The sequence below is a fragment of the Zonotrichia leucophrys genome, chromosome 1A (assembly GCF_028769735.1).
Source record: "Zonotrichia leucophrys gambelii isolate GWCS_2022_RI chromosome 1A, RI_Zleu_2.0, whole genome shotgun sequence".
NCBI lineage: Eukaryota > Metazoa > Chordata > Aves > Passeriformes > Passerellidae > Zonotrichia > Zonotrichia leucophrys.
This window is the reverse complement of record NC_088170.1, coordinates 564473-584715: the sequence shown is the minus strand read 5'-3', so window position 1 is coordinate 584715 and position 20243 is coordinate 564473. Positions and strand designations below refer to the sequence as shown.

At 43.3% G+C, this 20243-nt stretch overlaps 1 protein-coding gene across 13 annotated transcripts in view; it reads left to right on the top strand.

The window, feature by feature from the left end:
* The window catches only part of SOX5 (SRY-box transcription factor 5), a 592640-nt gene that overhangs the window by 509036 nt on the left and 63361 nt on the right, over positions 1-20243 (top strand). For all 13 annotated transcript variants that reach the window (XM_064734473.1, XM_064734430.1, XM_064734449.1 and 10 more), the window contains one exon: positions 3567-3652. In XM_064734473.1, the coding sequence (XP_064590543.1) occupies positions 3567-3652 (86 nt within the window). The remainder of the gene's footprint in view (positions 1-3566; positions 3653-20243) is intronic.

Sequence of the window (20243 nt, the reverse complement as noted above, 5' to 3'; positions counted from 1 at the left end):
TTAAAAAAAAAAGTCCTAATGTTTTTTAACTTTAAAAACTCCTTTGATAAAATTTTGCAAAACATATAAATGGTTTTAGAGGCATTGTTGTATTTCCACAAGTACAGAATCATTTCATACCTGTGAGCTGGTAGCCAGTCAGCTGAAAATGCAGTTCCTAAACACAGGAATTATTATTTTGTTATTTTGTGTGCTGGGACAGGATGTCCCCTTGGCTCTGAACCTCAACTTAACTCTGCAGAAAAGGGGTTTCAGTGAGGATCACAGGAGAGTTCATAGAAGGAGTGGTTTGGGAGTGAATGTGCTTCATGGAAAATCCTCTTGTAAGCAAGATCTTGGAAGATTATTTTGGGCAAGGATGAAGGTGTGATTTGGAATTGAAAGAAGTTGCAGTGCATAAATTATCAGGAAGGAGGTTCTGGGTATGTTTGTGGAAGATGGACCAGAAGAAGGATAGAGAGAGAAATAAAGTATTGGCACAGAACTGAGGACGCAGCCTCGTGCTCTGGCACTGCCCACAGTGGGCACCAATAAGATTCCTCTGTATTTTAATATTTCACATGAATTTTCCCCCCTCAGCTTCCCCAGGCTGGCATTTCCCCTTCCCTTCTGCAGCTGCTGCATCCCCAGTGCACAAATCCTGGGTTCTCTTTATGCAGCCAGCCTTGAAGAGTTCTGCTCTTCAAAGTGATGTCACCAGCTAGCTGGGAAATAATTATGTATTAGGCAATAATGCACCAGCTAATGAAATGGTTTTTACCTCGTTGTCACCATAAAAATCGCAGCCTTTGATCTGCTCCGTGTTTTACCATATGGCCTACTAAAGGAAAACAACAATAAAACTTCTCTCTGATGCTTTGTTTGTGCAAAAAGTCCACACATAACAAGAGAGGTAGTTTGGAACATGAAATGACTGCACAAAATGTTTCTTTTGGTAGCTGAAAGATGCTCCTGCCTGCATGCATTTGATTAATAATGAATTTTGGAAATGGGAATGTAATATGGTTGTTTGAGGTTTTATTGGTGTTTTCAGAGTTACAGACTTGTGAGTGGCTTGGGAAATGCCCATTTCTGAGAACTGCCTGTCTTGTCTCACATTCCTGAAATGCTCCTAGAGCTTGGGAAGAAATGCAGCTACTTCTTACATCTAAAAATAAGATGTAATGTAATAGTTGAGACATGCATTTCCCAGGTTTCAGAATTAGCTAAAACTGTTTAGTCAATAAGTTCACTCTGATATGGGAATAAATTTAAGGATGCAATGAAAGATGCAGCATGTTCTAGAGCAACAGCAGAAAATGTGTATTTATCAGACAAGAGCTGAGCTCTTTGCTGGTGTTTTGGGGGCTGGCAGGTGCTCCTGCACTGTGTCAGTGTCCGAGTGCTTCATGGATGGAGTTCCAGAACCTTCCCTGGGTCTGGAGCTCTCTCTGTGGGTTTTAGTCCTGGCTCTTCCACTGGGCTGTTGGTGGGAATAGTGGGATTTAGGAATTGGCATGATGGACTGAGGCTGTGTGTGTAGAGAAATGTGGGAGAGTGCATGGAAGCTGATTTTTTAATATCTGTGTTTTAATACAAATCATTCAGAACTAGAAATTTAATGGACTGTAAGAATCCGCATCCTGCTGTGAAAATTTCCCTCATTCCTTCTTTTTGTACTAAAAATTTTATTTTCTTTCATGGCAGTTATTTGATCAGAACGTCTTCTTTAGGAGGGAGTTTTGGAATGATGCTGAGCTCATTCTGGGGTGCTGGGGAAGCAGCTGGACACCTTTGTCCCTGATTCTCTGGCCACTGTTCCCTTTTCTCTGTGCCTTCCCGTGTCTGAGGCCCCTGCTCAGGTCACAAGGCAGCTCTCCAGAAAATGCCAGCTCAGAAAGGGTTTTGATTCAGTCCTCAGGAAATCTGCTGCCCACTGACAAATAAATAAATGGAATTGTTTTGGCGGAGACCCTTGGTAATGGGGATGCCTGTGGACATTTTGGGTTGCATTGCTTGGCTGGCCAGCCCTGAATGGCTTCAGTCAACTAAGCATTACTTAAGGTGTTCTTAAATATAAACAGGCACATTTATTTAAGTTAAATATTTGTTAGGATGCTTTGCCAGCCCGGTTGCTGCTGGTCCTCCGTTACTGGAAGTTGTGGTGTTTAATTCTTAATAGGAGGAGATCAAAATCCTTGAGTGACAAAGTCTAACTGAAGAAAGTTACATTTCAGAAAGGGAAAATAAACATTAGCCACTTACCTGAATGTGTGTACAACCAACACAGCTTATTTCTAACTTTAAAAAAAAAATTACATAGATTTATTTCCCTTTGTTTCCTGCAACTAAGGCTTGATAACATTTGAAACTTTAGTTCAATAATAATTATTAATGATTTCATGGAACAGCCTGCATTACGTCCTTAATTGTCTTTTTTGTATTTTTTTGCCCAGTTCTTTCAAAACAGCACAATAAAGGGGAAAAATTTTAATCTACCTTTTTAATGATATGTTCAGCAACATTTAGGTAGATTTTCCTGATATAGTGTTCTGCTTTTTCCGTAGTCTTCCGTAGTGTGTTTTTGTGCTACAGAAATCAGAACATAGGGACATACAGAAATGCTCTTGTGAGCCTTGTTTGGGTGGAAAGCATTAAAACACTTTATAACTTGAATAACCAATATAATGTGTGTAACATTTCTTATTATTTTTGCTAGTTTTCTTCATAGTTTTGTGGATGGGGCAGTATGAAGTTTATTTTAACATACCAGAAGTGTTAGAGTTGACCAGAAGTGAGCTCTCCATATCATTAAAACGAGCTGGGCTCCATCTCAATTTTTTGCCATTTCAGGTAATTTTCCTTTATAAATGCCTGCAATTTTTCTTAAAGCCTTTACTGGCTCCCTTTATCTCATTAAGCACAATGCAGTTCTTACTAAAAGTTGAAGTAGTTTTCCTTCAGGATCAAAATGGAATCTCAAGCCATGAAGTGGAGTTGGTGCAGGGATTTCAAAGGCTGGTATCTGGTTTCCTTAGCTTCACGTGCTTTTTCCTGTTGCGGGATCAAACCCTGCCACTGAAGTGAGATTTTTTTTCTCCCCTGAAAGAAAACAGTGTTCAGTTGAGTGCCATTTCTGCTCTGCGTGAGGCTCAGTTTGCTAACAGTGAGCGGAGTTTAGTTAACTTCATATTTTGGACAAGCTTGTAAATTTGTTCCCTTCTAATGCTGTGATCTTATCAAGGTTGTACTGTTTTCCTTTTCTTCTCCTCCACCCCCATCTTCTTTCTTTCCTTTTTTTGAAGTGCAGCCTTCTGATCAATGTGCACTTTTTTTTTTCCATTTCCCTAAATACATCATGAAAAAGGATGAGGTTTCCGCCTTAATTGCTTGTGCCTTTTATTCACATTCCTCTCCCAGCCAGAATTGTGAAAAGAGTGTTAGTAAAAGGCTGCACAATAGAGCTTTTCATTAGGCCTCAACAAGGCACACAAAGGAAGGCTTTTGGAAGGAGTGAATGCAGGACTTTAATTTGCAGGTGGAGAGCAGATAAAAGGTGCTGACGCCTCTATTATTCTCTTACTTAGGTGACCCCTACCCCGTTCAGCTGATCCCAACTACCATGGCAGCTGCTGCCGCAGCAACGCCGGGCCTAGGCCCTCTCCAACTGCAGGTAAGTCCCGGCTCAATGCAGGGGAGGCAGAGGTTAAGTAAATATGAAAACCAGTTTTCCTTTCCTGTGCAACGCAGCGCAATTAACAGGGGTCTGCGGGCTGTTCTCTGCGCACGGAATTTGCATCTTGAGCAGAGGAGTCATCAAGTGATAACACGTTGTCCTCTCACCTTGCTGCAAGTTTTTGGTGCTTTTTTGTGTCCCTGTTGCCAAGTTAACTGCCTTTAGGTTTGTACTTTGAGTTTCCTCATAGCAGGACGTTTGCTTTTCTTGCTGGCGTGGTTTAACCCCAGACAACAGCTCAGTGCTACCCAGCCACTCTCTGGCTTCCCAAAAGTGGGAATTGGGAAATACAAGGTAAAACCTGGGGGCTGAGTTAAGAGCAGTTCCACAACTGGTATCAAGTAAAATGCAATGCTAGTAATAGCAATGATTTTAATGGAAAAGAGAGAAGAATAAAACCCAGGAAAACAATTGCTCTCCACCTGCTGACCGGTGCCCAGCCTGTCCCCAAGCAGTGGTTGACCCCAGTTCATTAACTGAACATGACATTCTCTGCTGTGGAATATTCCTTTGGTCAGCTGTCCCAGCCTTGCTGCCTCCCAGTGCTCTTGTGCAGCTTCTCACAACCTGAGAAATCCTTGGTTTAGGGTAAGGACTACTCAGCAGCAGCCCAAACATGAATGTGTTACCAAACGTTATTCTCATCCTGAATCCAAAGCACAGCACTGTACCAGCTAGAGAAGAAAGGCAGTGCTGTCCCAGCTGAAACCAGGGCAGCTTTCCATTAGATCGTCCTCCTGCAGGCTGTAAAACACCAAAATGCTGGAATGGATTGTCAGGCAGAAGAGCTCTGTCCTGACAAGCACTTTTAAACTGCTTAGAAGTCGTTAACATGATTATGTCCTTTCAGGCCCTAAGCTCTTCAGAGCAATAACTGGCCCCCCCTACTGTGTTTTATGGTGCCCAGAGCATTTTAGGCACTGCTGTAGTGCAGATAATTAGTGATTATTCTAATTTACCATGGACAATGAGAGAACAGGTGGAAACATACTGAAGGGTTGGAGTTGTTTTCAGCTACAATAAAGAGTTGACCTGGTAGCCAGATGTATCTGATTGAGACTGTCAGTATTCTGAATTTTGGAGGCATTAGGCTGTCCATGGGTCTTAATGCTAGCAAGTCTGGATATTCCTGATCGGCCCTTGGTTTGTGGTGTCCAGTGCCACAGCGGGAGTTTTGCTGCCTGTTGTGTGTGCTGGGCTGGTAGGAGGAAGCCAAGTAATATTTGGGACTGAGAGTAAGTCAAGATCCAAATCATCTCTGATTCTGCAGAGTCTGTGTTGCCACTCTGTTCTAGAACCAGAGAAGCCCCAAGCTGTGCCCTGCAGTGCATGTCCCTCTCACTGAGCTTGGAGCAGCAGAGCTCTGTACCTGCAGGACCAGGCTCAGCCTGGGCTCTGTGCGATGCATCCTCCAGCCCAGGCTGGCCCACAGCCCTGTGTGTGCAGCACACATCACATATTCCACTTGTTTGGCCAGCCTGCTGGAGCGTGGGACACTGCTCTGGAGAAGATTTTTTTGTTCATTATTTTTTTGCTTTATTTTATTTTATTTTACCGCAGCCAGCGGAAGTGAGCTGAGTTTCACAGAAATAGCTGCCAGTGTGTAAGCTGACACATTCCATGCACCACGGAGGTTAATACATTCGTTCCCATTGTGCCTTTGTATGAAAAGCAACATTGTCTGTGTGGTAGTTTCTGATTCTCCAAGTTACAAATGCCGTGGGCGGCTCAGGAATCATGGGAGCCACAGAAGTCATCCCTCTGAAATGAGTTTTGAGGCACTGCAGTATTGATAAAGTGCTTTTAATAGCCAAACACACATGAGCAGACATATGGAAGCAAGAGGGAGGGAAAAAGGAAAAGCAAACATGGAACCAGCTAGCAGTGCAGGAACAACACTGACTCTGATTCTTATCTTTTCAGTCATTCAGTCCTAAAATAATGCCTCAGTGCACCAGTGACATGGTAGGATGGTTTACTTTCATTTCAGGAGCAGCTCTGGGCTGTATCTGTGCATGCTGTGGGCTGAAGAACCCTGGTTAAAAGGGCTCTATCACAATAACAGTTCTCTTGTTAAAAGGTGGGCTTTGTGCAAAAGTGACTTCAGACATGAGGATCCTAGGATGAGTTTAGGTTATGGAAAAGTTGAGAGCCTCAAAGGCCTCATGTTCCTGTGCAGAGGACATTAAATGAAAATATTGACCAAATTCACCTATGTTGTTTTGCTACATGTCTGGAGTTAGAGGGAGAGTTTGGCAGCCAGTCAGTGGGAGAGGCTCAGATTCCCGACTTTGCAGACTCTCTTGGATTTTTCAGATCTGATCTCTAGGGGCATGTATATGCTAGAAATAAACTGAAGCTGATTTTTCCTCACATCTTACCAGTGATTTTTAGCTACCACTGCAGTCTATCTGATAGAAATTGGGCATGCCTCTTAACTTGTGGTGCCATTTGAGAGAGTCAGTCTGGATTTGCATCTGGAAAGGTTTTATCATAGAGGATTCCAAACAGATGCCCACCTATGCTGACATGAATGGAGCTCAGCTTAGCTGCTAGACTAGAAAGACTGTGCCTTCCAAACTCTGTTCAAATCCAGTTTAGCTCAGTGGTGACTTTGTTGATTCATAAAGAAGGATTCATGTTTGGATGGTTTTGATCCAAACCCACCTTTAAATGGCTTTGCAGTCCCTTTCAAGGAGGAACTCTTCTTACTTCAGACATTCCCCTGCTTATCTTAAAATTCTGGTGTTCCCTGCACAGCCTGTGTCATCTGGCCATCAGGCAGTAAAAGGTCAGGAAAGTGGCATGTTCCTTCTTTCCTTCTCTCTCTGTCCTCCCTATCACTCATCTTTCAGGCTCTGTGTACTTGAGGCAGGGGAGATCAAAGGACCTGACACAATGCTCAGCTTGTTGCTCCCAGCAAAATCCCATACACAGCGTTATCTCAGTGAGGACAAAGCCAAGGAATGTCTCTTGTTTGTTTATGGAACAATAAACACGTCTTTGTTATTTCACTAGAGAATTTTAAGTCGGGTCATGGCTTCAGTAGTGTGCTGTGAGATCAACAGGAAGTGCTTTTTTTATCCCTGCTTGTCAAAATCCAGTTTTTGTTTTTTTCAAATGAACTGCACGCTGTATTTATAGAAGAAGAGCTAGCACCTGGTTGTTCCTGTGGCAGAGGAGCTCTCTGTCAGTGAAGATGCAGCCCCTCATTCTGAGGTCCCCCGTTGGCTTGCAGGGATGGATTTGGAATCCAAGGCTCCCATTCCTCTCCCCACCTCTGAGTCCCCTCTGGGATGTACAGATTAATGATAGTACAGAGCACCCTGCACTGCCTCCTTAATTGTCTTTTGGATTTTTTTGCCCAGTTCATTCAAAAAAGCACAATAACCACAATATTTGCCATGTGGGATTGCCTTGATTCCCAGGATCCACAGAGAGAGCAGTGCCTCAGTGAGGATGGAAGATGACCCTTGCATTGTCAGAGGCTGTAAAGGAAGCAGAGGGGTGAGGCTGGAAATGCTGGAATTGCCTTGATGCAAGCTTGAACCTGTCCTCTGATAAAGCTCTCTCTGTCAGCCCTCTGTATTCACTCATTCCCACTTTCAATGACGAAAATGCCATTTGGGGGGAAAAAGGTGGTTTCAGCTTTCCACTGTTACTGAGCATTACTGAGGTAAAATCCCTCTGGATAAGCAGGTATCTTACATCAACTTTCCCCCTCATAACCATCATCAGGTCTTGTTCTTCAGGAGTGGTGCAGGATGGCAGCTGTGGTTCAAATGAGAGAAAACTGAACATAAATTGTGCCTGTGTTTTACTGAACAGGGCTAATGACTCAGCAGCATTGCTGGATGCCTTGTGTGATGTTTTCCTGTGTGCTTCAGCAGGCAAGGGAATTCAGTTCCTCCATCCTGAAGATCAGCATTCAAAGCTGTAAATGTAGATTTGGGGTAACGAGTTTTGCACAAACTAAACTGCAGGGCTTGTTGTGGTGCCAGTCATCGTGGGCATAGCTAATAAAACATCTGAAATAGATGTTTCCGTAAGTCTGAGCAAATTCTTTATAAAGTTGCATCTGAAAGTTTCTTTTCTGATAAAAAGTTTTTGGTGAGTAGTTTCTGAGCATTAGGGAAGAGGGGAACTAATCACGAAGCATGAAAGCTGAGAGGAATCTGCACCATTGGGAGTGGGAATGGTTCAGATTTCCCAGATTGCTTGTTTGATAACCAGATAGTGACAACAACTGATTAATTGGCAGTGACACAAATGCTCTATATACCCATAACTCCATTGAGAGATAATGCTGGATGAATAATGACAGCTGCCTGTGCAGTCTTACTGTATGGACATTTTGTGTCCTGTCAAAACACCAGAGCAGTCTGATGTCATACAGACTTCCTGCAAACATCTGCTCTTGGGAAAAAAACACCCCAAAAAGTTGGGAGTGCCAGCACTCAAACTTTCTTCCCTCTTCATCTCAGCGTGAGGCAGGGCTTCAGAATTGTTTGTGCTTGTGCTCAGCATCGTGTCCAAATCTGTCAGGAGGAGCTGCCATCAGTGTCTGAGTGTGACACCAGTCCTTAGGAGGGTCCTGGATTCTCTATCTGTGTAAAGATGAGGAGCACGTTTAGACCTTAAACAGTCTGACCAAGTTTTTTAGTCTCTACTTCTTATATTAAGAGCACAGTTCAATTGATTTTCCTTACTACAGACCTGTTCCCCTAGTTGTGTGGTAAGATGATACCAGGGACTGGATTTTAATGGAATTTTAAAAACTGGGCCCCAGTTTTGGGAATATTTGGGCCCCAAGCAGGCACTGATGTTAGAGATCAGATTGTGGCAAAAATCTGTTTGGAGTTTGAGGGCTGTGCAGGATTGTTCACCGTGCTGTTATTTAGGTGTCCGCTCAGTACCAATTTCCCTTTGGAAAGCCTTGCTCGTAGGTATCCCAGGGATCCACAGTCACTGGGAAGCACAGAGCACTCTGACAAGTGTGCAGCTGCTGAAAAGGAGGCACAGTGCTCCAGTGGTCACACAAGTGTTCCATAAAACATCTGTTACTCTGGAACAAAAGTAAAATTAAAGCCTTCTCAGTCAGAAACCTGTTTTTTTCTTACATATCAGCTTCCTTTTGGCTTCTTCACCATTGCAGGGATAAGCTACAGATCTCCACTCACCAGTTCAGGCTGTTTCTCTGGAGTTTCTCCTTGAGTTTCATTTGAAATGTTGCTGAGGACAGAACTTCCCCTTGCTCTTAAAGAGATATTGCCATATTGCTGTGCATTAATTGTCAAAACTGGGGGTTTTTTGCATATCTCTTTCTGATTTCTTGATATAATCCCTATTTATAACCAGATTAGGCAGTTGACCTTCCAGTTTTCCAGCACCTCAAATCTGTGAAAGAAGACTCTGAAGAAGCTGTACAGACACTGGAGTGGTGCATCTGAATATTGAAAACTTCATTCTCCCCTTGTTTTGGGGAGCCAGGCTGCCAAAGCTGCAGAGACATCTGAATTATTTCTGGTGAGGGAAAGTCTAGCACCCCATTATTGTCCCCAGTGAATGCAGCCAAGAGAGGGCAATGCTTCATCCATTATTCATTCACTCTGCACTGGGGACTCTTTGGGATATTGCTGTAGCCAGTTCTTTGCTTACAGGGGAGTAAAATGGTTTTTAGCAGTGCAGGATTATTTCTTCTATTTACTGGGCATTGTCTTCCTTTAAATACCATCTAAGCTAATATTTGAAAATCTTTATTTCTATTCAACGGCAAGAATATCCTGTCCCTGTTTGGTTTTTACTTTACCTGTCCTCATTAATTGGACTCTGACTTCATTTGTAGGGATTGAATCATTAGTGCACAGTTTAATTACAACATTATAATACTCATGCGATCCACTTAAGTATTATAAAAAAAAAAAAGTAGAATTAGTTTTTCACTGTGAGCACACACATCTGGGGAAAAAAAAAAGCAAGTGCAGGAAAAGTGAGATTTCTCATTAGCATTGCCAGGAGATGGCAGTTGTCCATCTGCCATTAGCTCAGTGCATGGCTCTGCTGTTTGCTGTGGCCATCACAAACAACAATAATAAGAGGAGTAATAAAACAACAGTTTTTGTTGGATACTCTTTAAAATAGATTTTTTTAATTGTTGCCTTATGCAGTTTATTCTATTATATTATATATATTCTACTATATATAGAATATACATAATTATTATAATATATATATTCTATATAGATAGTTATATATATTATATAGATTATTATATGTATATAATATTCTATATTATATATTCTGTATATTATTCCATATTCCCTGCTTCTGTCCACCACTTCTTTCTGGCTGTAAGTGAATTGTTGGGCACTGGCTGTTTGCCACCTGTACTGCCCATGGCAGCCAAGGTGGGTATTTCAAAAGGGTCAGTGGAGACCAGGGTCCTTCAGCTAGAAAAATGTGGGGCCCAAAACTCTGCAAGTAAAAGAAGCTACAGCCATCTAGTCATGTGTTGTTGTGAGGTAAGTTGTCTTCTAAAAATTCTATCTTTCCAAGGTTTCTTGGTGATGATTTTAAGATGTTTATTAAACTCTTAAGGTAAGGTGTGGGATGAGGGGCCATGGATTGCCAAGAACACCTGTGAAAAATCCCAACATTTTTAAATGGAAACAGTTCTTCTCAGTTAACTCCAGAGCAAGCCTTGCAACTCCAGCCACTCCTGTCTTTCTGGATACCTGCTGGGCACCTGAGGTTGTGGTAGGTTGTGTAGAAGCCTGAGCCACGGAGCACAGCTCAAATAAATCTTGTTCATGGTGGGTGAGTGTGCTTTGGAGCTGGCATTCAAATAGCCCATCTTGCCTTTGATAGAATCTTACACAATGGTATGGGTAAACCCAATATATTCTATTAAAATAGATTTGGATGAAAAGCCTGATCACATCATTTTATCAGAATCCAGTCAATGTAGGTAAGACTCTGATTACAGAAGACTGCATGGAAATGCTTTGTGTTTTACTGAGCACTGTGGGTATCTGAGAACACACCACAGTGGGCATTTGCAGGCAGTAAATACACATGGTAAAACAATACCTTGGCTTTGTCAAATTAGAGCTGCCTCCTCTCTCCAGGGGAAGGAATTAGCAGGGGCAGCGCATTCATTTTATCCGGACTAACAGTCCTTTCTGCAGAACTTTCAGACCCCATCCATATCTATGAAAAATGAAAAAGGACTGAGAAATGACCAGCCTGAGTGCCTTGCTGGCAAGGCTCTGTGTGCACGGGTGAGTTGTGCTCCAGGCCAGGCTGAGCCCCCTGTCCCCCTCCCCGCAGCCCTGGGCCTGCAGGGCAGACACACACAAGCACACATGTGATTAATACAGCACAGCTGCACCAGTGGCTCATTTGCATGTGCATTAATAGAGGCAAAAACAACAATTCAATTACACCCAGAGCCATTCTGCATACTAAGGACGTATGCAAATGGGCTGCAAGGAGTGCAGCCAGCCTTCCCCCTGCTCTCCTGAGCTCACATGGGCTCAGCACTGCTCAGCACAGAGAAAACCTGTGAGGGGATGCTCAGGCAGCTCCTGCTCCTCCTGCCCCACTCCTGGAAGGCATTTGGCCAATGGAAATAACATCTTTTCTGTGTTATTTCCTATTTACCAGCCTTCAGCTCCATGCTCCTGTCCCTTTACTATGACTCCCAGCACGAGGACAGCAAAGCCTTGTGTTCCACATGCACACATTTATCCTGTTTCCTTTCACCTCATCACTTGTGTTGTTTCCATTTTGCTTTGTTCTTCTCTGCCACAAGATCTTTCTTCTCCTGAATTATCCCAAAATAACCATTTCTGTGCCTTTTTCTTGTAGTGACCGTGTACATCTGATCACAATATAATTCAGTGATTTTCTGCTAGGGGACCATTAATCCTTTTAACAGGTGTCTCAGAGAAGTTGATCTGTGTTAGGTGGGCTGTTCTATCACGATGCATTGGTCTTTGTCTCTGCTAAGAAAGCTGTGGAGTTCTCTAGTGGCAAAGGTGAAAACCCCCAGGTGCTCAGTGGCCCATCCTGCAGCTGATAACTGGTACAGAACCTGATTCTGGTGACAGGAGCAGATGTTCTCTGAGCCTTGCAGGATTTTTTGGGCAGGAGTTCAGAGCAGCTTTCAGAAGTGCTCTAATGTCATACAGACTTCTTGCAAGTCCAACTTCCAGTTGGAAGTACTGCGGCACTGGAGCTTATGCTATAGGAACACTTAGGCTGTAAGTTAAGGATTTTTAGCTGTAAGTTGTTCCCTTACTTGGTGTTGTAACTAAGAACCATCTCTGTCCTCAGTGTGCTTTTCATACAGGCCCTTCACACACTGCAAGGTGCTGCAGAATGTTAGGCCATGATCCATAGGCAGTATCCCAGTTTTTGGGGAGGTGAGACATTGAACACTGACCTGCCTGGACTAGTTAAACAGAGCTCTGTTTCATCTGGAGAAGAGATAACAAAAACCTTTGGAAAGCTGACATTGGGATGCCCAGCTGCCCTGGGTGGCAGGCTCAGTGTCCCTGAGTGAGTGGCCATTTGTGTGAGACATCTCCATCCATGGTGTGAGCAGGGAAATAAAATGGGTCATGCAGGGAGGAGTGTGTGCCTGTCTGGCGAGGGTGCTTGGAGGTCAGGCCAGCCTTCACTGCTTCTCTCCTGCAGAAATGTTACACTTGCTCCTTCTTGGGGTTAGCCTGACAGACGGGAGCAGATCACTCCTTGATTATTTATGAGGCATTAATTTTAGATGAATATTGCTGGAGTAACTGACATCATAAGTAGTTTTAGCAGCCAGCAGAAGAGCCTGCTTGCAGATTGGAATATGACAGGCTTCACTTAGGCAGTGTCCTGAGACAAAGTCTGAGTGTTTGAGGGAAGAACAAGGAGTGGAGGCAGCTGTGTCAGCCAGGACTTGGTTTTATGTCTGTGCCACAGAACCCCAACTCAGATCAGTGGAACTGTGGTGTCAAAGCTGAGTTCAGCAAGACAAAACCAGGGTCAGAACAGCAGCAGTGGCAGCCCCTGCCTGCCAGTGTCAGGAAAGACCTTCTGAGAGTTTTTACACTGCCCCAGAGTAACTTCTGTTGTTAAAGAGGCAAATAACAACCCTTGTACACACCTTGAGGTGCTTCCCTTCCTGTACTGGCCACAGTGCAGGTCTGTGAGGCGTTTGTGTTTCCCATTGTTTCTTGGCTTACATTCATTTTGAATTAATGCTCCTGGGAAAGGTCTCTATGAAGAATCTGGTAACAGAACCAAAAAAACTTCCTTTTTTCCCCCCCTTACTTTGTGTCCTTTGCACATTCCAGACACTGGGTTTTGAAAGAGTTGGCTGGTGCTGCTGGTTTTCCTATTATGTTGTTTGCTCTTTTCAGAGGGATGTTGCTGAAAAGAAGATTATATAATCATGCAAATCAGATTGTATAATCCTGAGCAAACTGTCCAGAGGGGGGAGAGGAGGGGACTCACACACACTGAGTACAGTTTGGCTGGCTGGGGGAGCTCTCTCTGAAATCACAGACTGGGCCCTTCTGGGGCTGTGGAAGCTGCAGCCAGCCTGGGAAGTGTTTGTGGATATTTCTGGAGTTCACTGTCTCCGTGCTGAGCTCTGCCAGCAGTGTGTATTTACACAGGAAAAGTGCAAATCAGTGATGTGCTCACCCTGCGGTGCCTGTAGGACAGGGGGAACCTGACAAATCTGCACTAACAGATAGTGCCTACTGATACAGACCTGCTGCTGTGGGTCCCCAGTCAAATTACTGCAGTTGTTCATACTAAAGCACAGCTCAGGAAATGCTCTCTGGGACTGTTGCTCTGTGTTGTGCCCACATCAGATGGCATGGTTTGCTGTTAGCTGCAGATTGCTGTATTATCTGAATGTGGAAGGATTTTGATTTATGCCTCATTTCTCACTGCAGTCCATCTCATGGCCATTTTTGTTGCCCAAAGTTCAGGTCGCTCTCAGGAGCCAAGGCAGAAGTGAACAAACAGAACAGTAAATGTGTGCACAAGGGGTGCATCCCTGGCCTGGGACACAAACTGCATATGGCAAGAACTGTGCAAGCCTTTGGAAGTTTCTGAACTCTTCCCCTTTCTTTTAGTAAGTCTGATTGCTTGCCAGGCTTGACTGCTAGCAGCCAGGGTATTAAATCACCCTTTTATGAATGGGGGCTGATATTAGGCACAGTTTGTAACTATGAAATACCTAATTGCTGTAGATCAAAGTGTTGGACAAAAAACCACTGAGGTCAGGAGCCTTGCTCTGTTTTCCTTTCCAAAGCCATCAGTGGAACTTTTCTCAACAGAAGTTACCAGGTATCTGGAGATGCAGCTTCCACAGTGTCAAACTGAATTATTCTGCTGTGCCAGGATAGCCCAGCCTTGTGCCTGAAGTTAAGTCAAAGTGCAGTTTTCCCCAATACGTAGGCTCAATTTCCCCAAATTCCTTCTCTCCTTTCAGAGGTTCTGTAGTGAATTGTGTCCCCTGGGCTCCCTGCAGCAGCTCCCTGGGGATTTAGGCATTCCAGGTTTGTTTTCACTAAAAGGCATTGTTCCCCAGCAAGTGTGGAGAGAAATGACTACTGAAAACTGAGGAAATGTTCCATTTTTTTAGAAAAGCTGATTTGTCACTTCCCTCATTGACTATGAGCTGAATAGACATCCAACCCTTAAAATACTTTCTCCCCCCTTTTCCTTTTTATTGCCTGGAATCTTAAGAGCTTTATCATTTGCAGTCATAAAATGAAAATATACACCAAACCCTCAAAGGGCAAGTATGAAATTAAATTATATTTGGGCAGCTGTAACCTTTTAAAACGATCAGATTCCAGTTAATGTATTTCTTCCTGTTCTGAATGCTGCCATGGTGTTTGATGGTGGGAAGCAGTCCAAAGGGCATTGGGAGATAATAAATTCACTGGAAATTTCACCCTGAGGCGAGCCTCCATCCACCAAGGCTTCCATTTAGCAGGACTGACCTAAAAATCTTGTCACATCCAAAGGTCACCTAGGTTGGGCTTGGTGTGTCCCATCCATCTCTCGTGGTGCAGAGAGTGACAGCAGAGCTCAGTCACAGCATCAGGGTGTGCAGGACAGGCAGGGCAGAGGGAAGGAAGGAAGGACACTTCTGATGGCAATTTTGGGCCAATTTTGGGAGCAGAGCCCATCTTGGGGGTTCCCTGCTCACTCAGGGCAAGGGGGGACAGCTGACCATGGGCTCTGGGGCAGGGCAGCCCCCAGGTGTGAAAATGCCATGGGATCCTGCTGGGGCACCCTGAACTGGCCCTGAGCATCTCCTGCTTGCTGCCAGCCTGGTCGGGCAAAACAGCTCACAGCTCATGCAGTGCCTTACTTCAGGAGAGGCAGAATCTAAAAAGGTGGCAGTGATGACAATGAGGTACCATCTGTAAGAACAGGGGCTCTAAGGGAACAGTTTGACACTAATTATAATTATAAATATAATTTTATAATTATTTAAACATAAATATATATTATAATATAATATTTATTATAATGTAATATTATAAGCATTATAATATATAATATTATAATACATATTATACTATAATATGTATCTTAGTTATACATATATTCTATAATATAGAATATATAATGTAGAATATATTACTTACAATGTATTATATAGAATATATTATATACAATATGTAATATATAATCCATAATATATAATCCATAAAACATAATATATTATAACATACAATATAAATAAAATATAGTATTATAATAATTATTATATGTAGTAAATCTATATTATAGTATTTATATAATTAGATTATACATTTATAATTATTTATTATTACATATTATTTATAATTATATATTATTTATTGTTATTATAATTACTTCAGTTAATTTGGTAAGATATTTCCAGTAATAATAATTTGGTAAGATACTTCCAATAATAGTAATTTGGTAAGGTATTTCCAATCTCACGAGGAAAATCTGTGCTGTGCATCCTCCAGGACGTTGCTTATCCTAAGCTCATTAGAATCAGTATAATCCCCTCACACAATAAATGAAGGCAAAAGGCCCTTCAGGATGACTGTTGTCTTTCAGTCAAAGTTCCTCCTTCTGCAGGTGAAAGCTCCCTGTGCTTGCAGTATATGAAATATTGAGCTCAGGGCCTGGAGTTGCAGAGCAGAAGTGTGTTTGAAGGACAGAGATCTAACTCACCATAATTGGTCTGCCTTAATTGGGGATGAGCCCTGCAGCATCTGTCCCTCGTGTGCAGGGGGTGTGAATCTCCTTCTCCAAATTCCCTGGAGGAGGATCAGACAGACAGACAGACAGACTGCCAGTCACTGCTGGGCTGAGCAGCCAAGGCTCCCTGTCCCACAGCCTGGCTGGGTGGCGATAGGAACTGTTCAGGGTCCTTCTGCAGAGTGGGACCCCCCCCTGAAAGAAACTGCTGTGTGTGCTGCAAGCACCAGGCTGATTCTCTGGGACACATTAAGGTGAAGATGAAAATGAAAAATGAGTTACTCAATAAATCTCTGTCACCTTGGCCATGCAAAAAAGCCCATCCAATGAAATACACCAGTTCCCAAATTCGCAGGATATTCACCAAGTTAGGTTTGTAACTCCTCCTGGAAATGTGCTGACGTCTCCTCATGAATTTCAGTAAACCAGACCCTTCTGAGGAGGATTGTAAGTTGTGTGTTCCCATGCTTGTTATTTTCAGAAGTGTTTCACACATTCTTACAAACATACTATATTTGAGGCAAACACAGTAAAGAAGGGCAGGATTGGCCAGCTGTCAGTGTTTGTCTTCATTTTCCTTGGGTTCACACTCCACTTTATGTTAACATATATGTTCTCCACACAAAGCCAGAGGAATTTGCAGGCAACTCTGGGGGAGTTGTGTGCCCTTCCCCACATGTTGTGTCTTGAAAATGCAGCTCTGTGCCTTACCCATTGGAGGCTTTGGGGGAGACAAAGCCTCTCTCCATCCGACTTGTACAACAAGAAAAAAGGAAATGTGTGTTTTTTGTGAGATACAGAGAGGACAGACACAGTTCAGTTTAAATTCAGCTGCTGACACAAAATTTTTAACAATTACATAGATGTGCTGAGCACAGATTAGCTACTTTTTCCCTTTTTTTTTTTTAATTCAGGATGGTGGGATGAGAATAACCTTTAGCTGTGGATGCCTAACATGTATAAATCATCTGGCATAACATTGCGAGTTCCATTCCAGTTTTTATACAGCGAGATGAGAGTGATGAGCTCAGACTGTTCCCACTTCATGTCCCTTTTCTGCTGTGTCTCAGGTTCCTTCTTCATTGTCCTAGTAATTCCAGTTAGTAACTAGTAATGGTGGACCATAAGGTCAGAATATTTCTGCCTGTGCAGTTCTGGAGCAGCTGGAATTCGGGAAAGCCACGAAGCAGGGATCAGTGTGGACTCCCAGCTCCCTGTGTCAGTGGGGTTTTCCAACTTTGGGAAGTGTGGATATCTGAGGGCATTGCTTCCCTGTGCTTTCATAGCCATGTTCTTTCCATTGCATGCCTGGTGACTCTGGGCAGTGGTCAGTGACGCTGATGTTAATGTTAACAGAAATATGGATGGAGAGGGTAAGCATTGCATTTCATGGCTGTGATACTGGCAAGTGCTTTTTGCCCTGGTTTTTCCTGTGGTGAATGTGATCACTGAGCAGAGGCCTGTGCTGTGCCACGGTGTGAGCTGGAGATGTCCTGCAGTTGCTGATTTTGGCACAAACAGGGACTGTCCCTGCGTAATGGAGGGCTGCAGTGTTCCTGCCTCATTCCAGCCTCCCACGCTGGGGCCCTGGGCAGTGCTGCTGTTTGTCACAGAAAGTTCCATGGCAGGAATGCTCCAGATGTCAAACGTGGCAGGCACAGACCTTCCCTCTTCTTGTTCTGGATCCCCTGTCCCTGGTCTTTATAGAGGGAAGGACTGTGGGGAGGGCATTGCTGCTCTGTGCAGGGAGGCAGGAGATTCCCTGCTTGCCATTCCGGTTTGGGGTGGAGATAAAATCACCAGTGGCTGGTTGAGGAAACCGTGAGTGCTGCTCACCCTGAGGAGCACCAAGAGGGTCACTCAAACTGTGGAATGGAGATAAATTTACCAGTGGATTGCTGAGGAAGCAATGCCACCCTGAGCAGCCCAAAGAGGGTCACTCAAACAGGCTGCACATCAGCTGAGCGGGCAGATGTTGTTAGAACATCTGCCATGGGCTGCTGTGAGCATGGGCTGGGGCAGAGCAGCCATCAGGGGTGTTTTCTGACCCAGTCACTGGAAATATCCATGTTTTGAGGAGTCTCTGAGCTCAGGAAATGAGAACATGAGCATTCCATCTCTGTTAGACTGGTGGGCAGAATGCTGGGGGTAGCAAAGGAGCAGAAGCATGAGTTCCTCTCTAATACTCCATAATTATAATAGGAGTAAGTCTAGGTATTGTCTGTGCTTTGCCAAAGTCACTCTTAGCCTTGGAATGTGTATTTCACCGGAAAAAAAAAAAAAAAAAAAAGAGTTCCAGACGGAATTAAACACAGAACTGTTAAAATAGCTTCTATTTGAGCAGCGCCCCTAATTCACACCCACTCAGACACCTCCTCACTCATTAACCCCATCCTCAGACCCGAGAAACTCAAGTGAAATGAGAAATTTGGGAATGAGGTAATAAACAAAGATTTCTGGAGGATGTTATTGCTTCATGATAGCATTTATTTCTTGTTGGTGTGACTGCAGTAAAATCTTCTTGGTGTTGCCATTGCAAACTCTTTGGTGCTCCCACCCCTTCTGCTTTGTAGGCAGCTACTCAGCCAGAAGCAATTTAAAATGTGCTTTTACATCAATTTTGACTCATTTTTTTTGGATTGAAAAGAGTTTCATGTTTTGATACTTCATTATAAAACATGAAAATTGCTGGGTTTTTTTCCTCCTAATCCAAATTTCCAGATGAACAATTTAAAGATATGGATTAGCTCTTTTTATAACCTAGCTGTATGATTAACAATTGAAAAATGTCTCCTAAGATGATTTCAGTACTTTACATGGTTTTGTACAAGCAGATCCATCTTTCTGTTACGAATTTCCATACTGGAAATTGGTGTGGAGGGCACTTTTCAAAAAGCACTGTTTTCACTCAGGACTCTATTTCCTTTTTCTTTTCTTTTTTTTCCAGTTTACTCAGTGCCTCAAAAAAAGGTTGTGGAAAACAAATTTAATAAATAATCAGGGGTGGATCTAATGGTTTATAGAGCTTGTTGGTAGTTAATCAGTGGAAATGTAGTTACTGTGGAATTCTTTGGGAGGTAAATAGGAGTTTGTGGCCTTGTGAGGGACGTCAGGACATCTTTTTTGCCTCAATAACCTGAATTCAGAGGGGGGACTTTGTGCATTCACTCTTGTCTAGTCCAGAGAGCAAATGCTGAAGAGTCAGAGCAGAGAGTGGGCGCTTTCTTTAGGGTGCCCTATGGAAACAGGATGGCCCCATGGCAGGGAGGGATGGTGAGGAGGACTCCATGGACATCAGAGGGCTAATTAATAACTTTATTATAATATATATATATATATATATATATATATATATATATATTAGGCAATATATATACAATATATTATACTATATTATTCTATATATACACTATATATATACTATAGACAATATATATATACTACATATTAGACTATATTATTCTATATGTATATTCTATATCACATTACATCTAAACTGAATCTGCCAAGCCCTCAACACACTGCCCAGAATCTCATGACTGTCAGCCCACAGTCCCAACACACACACCCACACCTGGTCCTGACAGGCCAAGGAAACAAACCATCAATTTTTGTAAACAGTCTCCATACTGTATTCTACTTTGCCCCAAACACAGGCACAGAAAATTATAAGAACTGTGTTTTCTTTCTCTGATGTTCAGAGAATGTGAAACCCAGAAGTATTCTTGGGAAGAACTGTGACTTGCTATAGTAGAGGCGGCCTGTGAGTCCCAGTAAAATATCTGTATTGTATTTGAATATCTGTATATAGGCCTTGCCCTGGTAAGCCCTGGTTGTTCTTGATGGGCTGCAGCTGTGGCTAGTGAAGATAACTGGGATAAAAGGGGTGGGTTGGCCAGGCAGGGAGAGCCTGGAAGGAGCCCTGACTAAGAAGGAACAACACATGGAAGAAGGAGTCTGTGCTGTGAAGATCTGCAGCCATAAGAAAACACCAAGAGAAGGTATGGGACTCCAGAAATATAATAACGAGACCTTGCTTTTCTCTATGAGGTGAAGTGTGGTGGCAGTAACCCAGATGGGGCAGTGGGAGAAGCGGCAGTGCAGAAATGTGGAGAAGGCTGGATTTCCCCTGGCTGGACTGATGGTAGGGACAGGACCTGCCCTTGCAGTGGGAACAGGAGGCTCCAGCCATTCCTGGCTGTTGGTAGCACCAGAGCAGAGTTCCAGAGTTCATCTCATGGCTCCTCTTGTGCTTGCACAGCATGAGAGG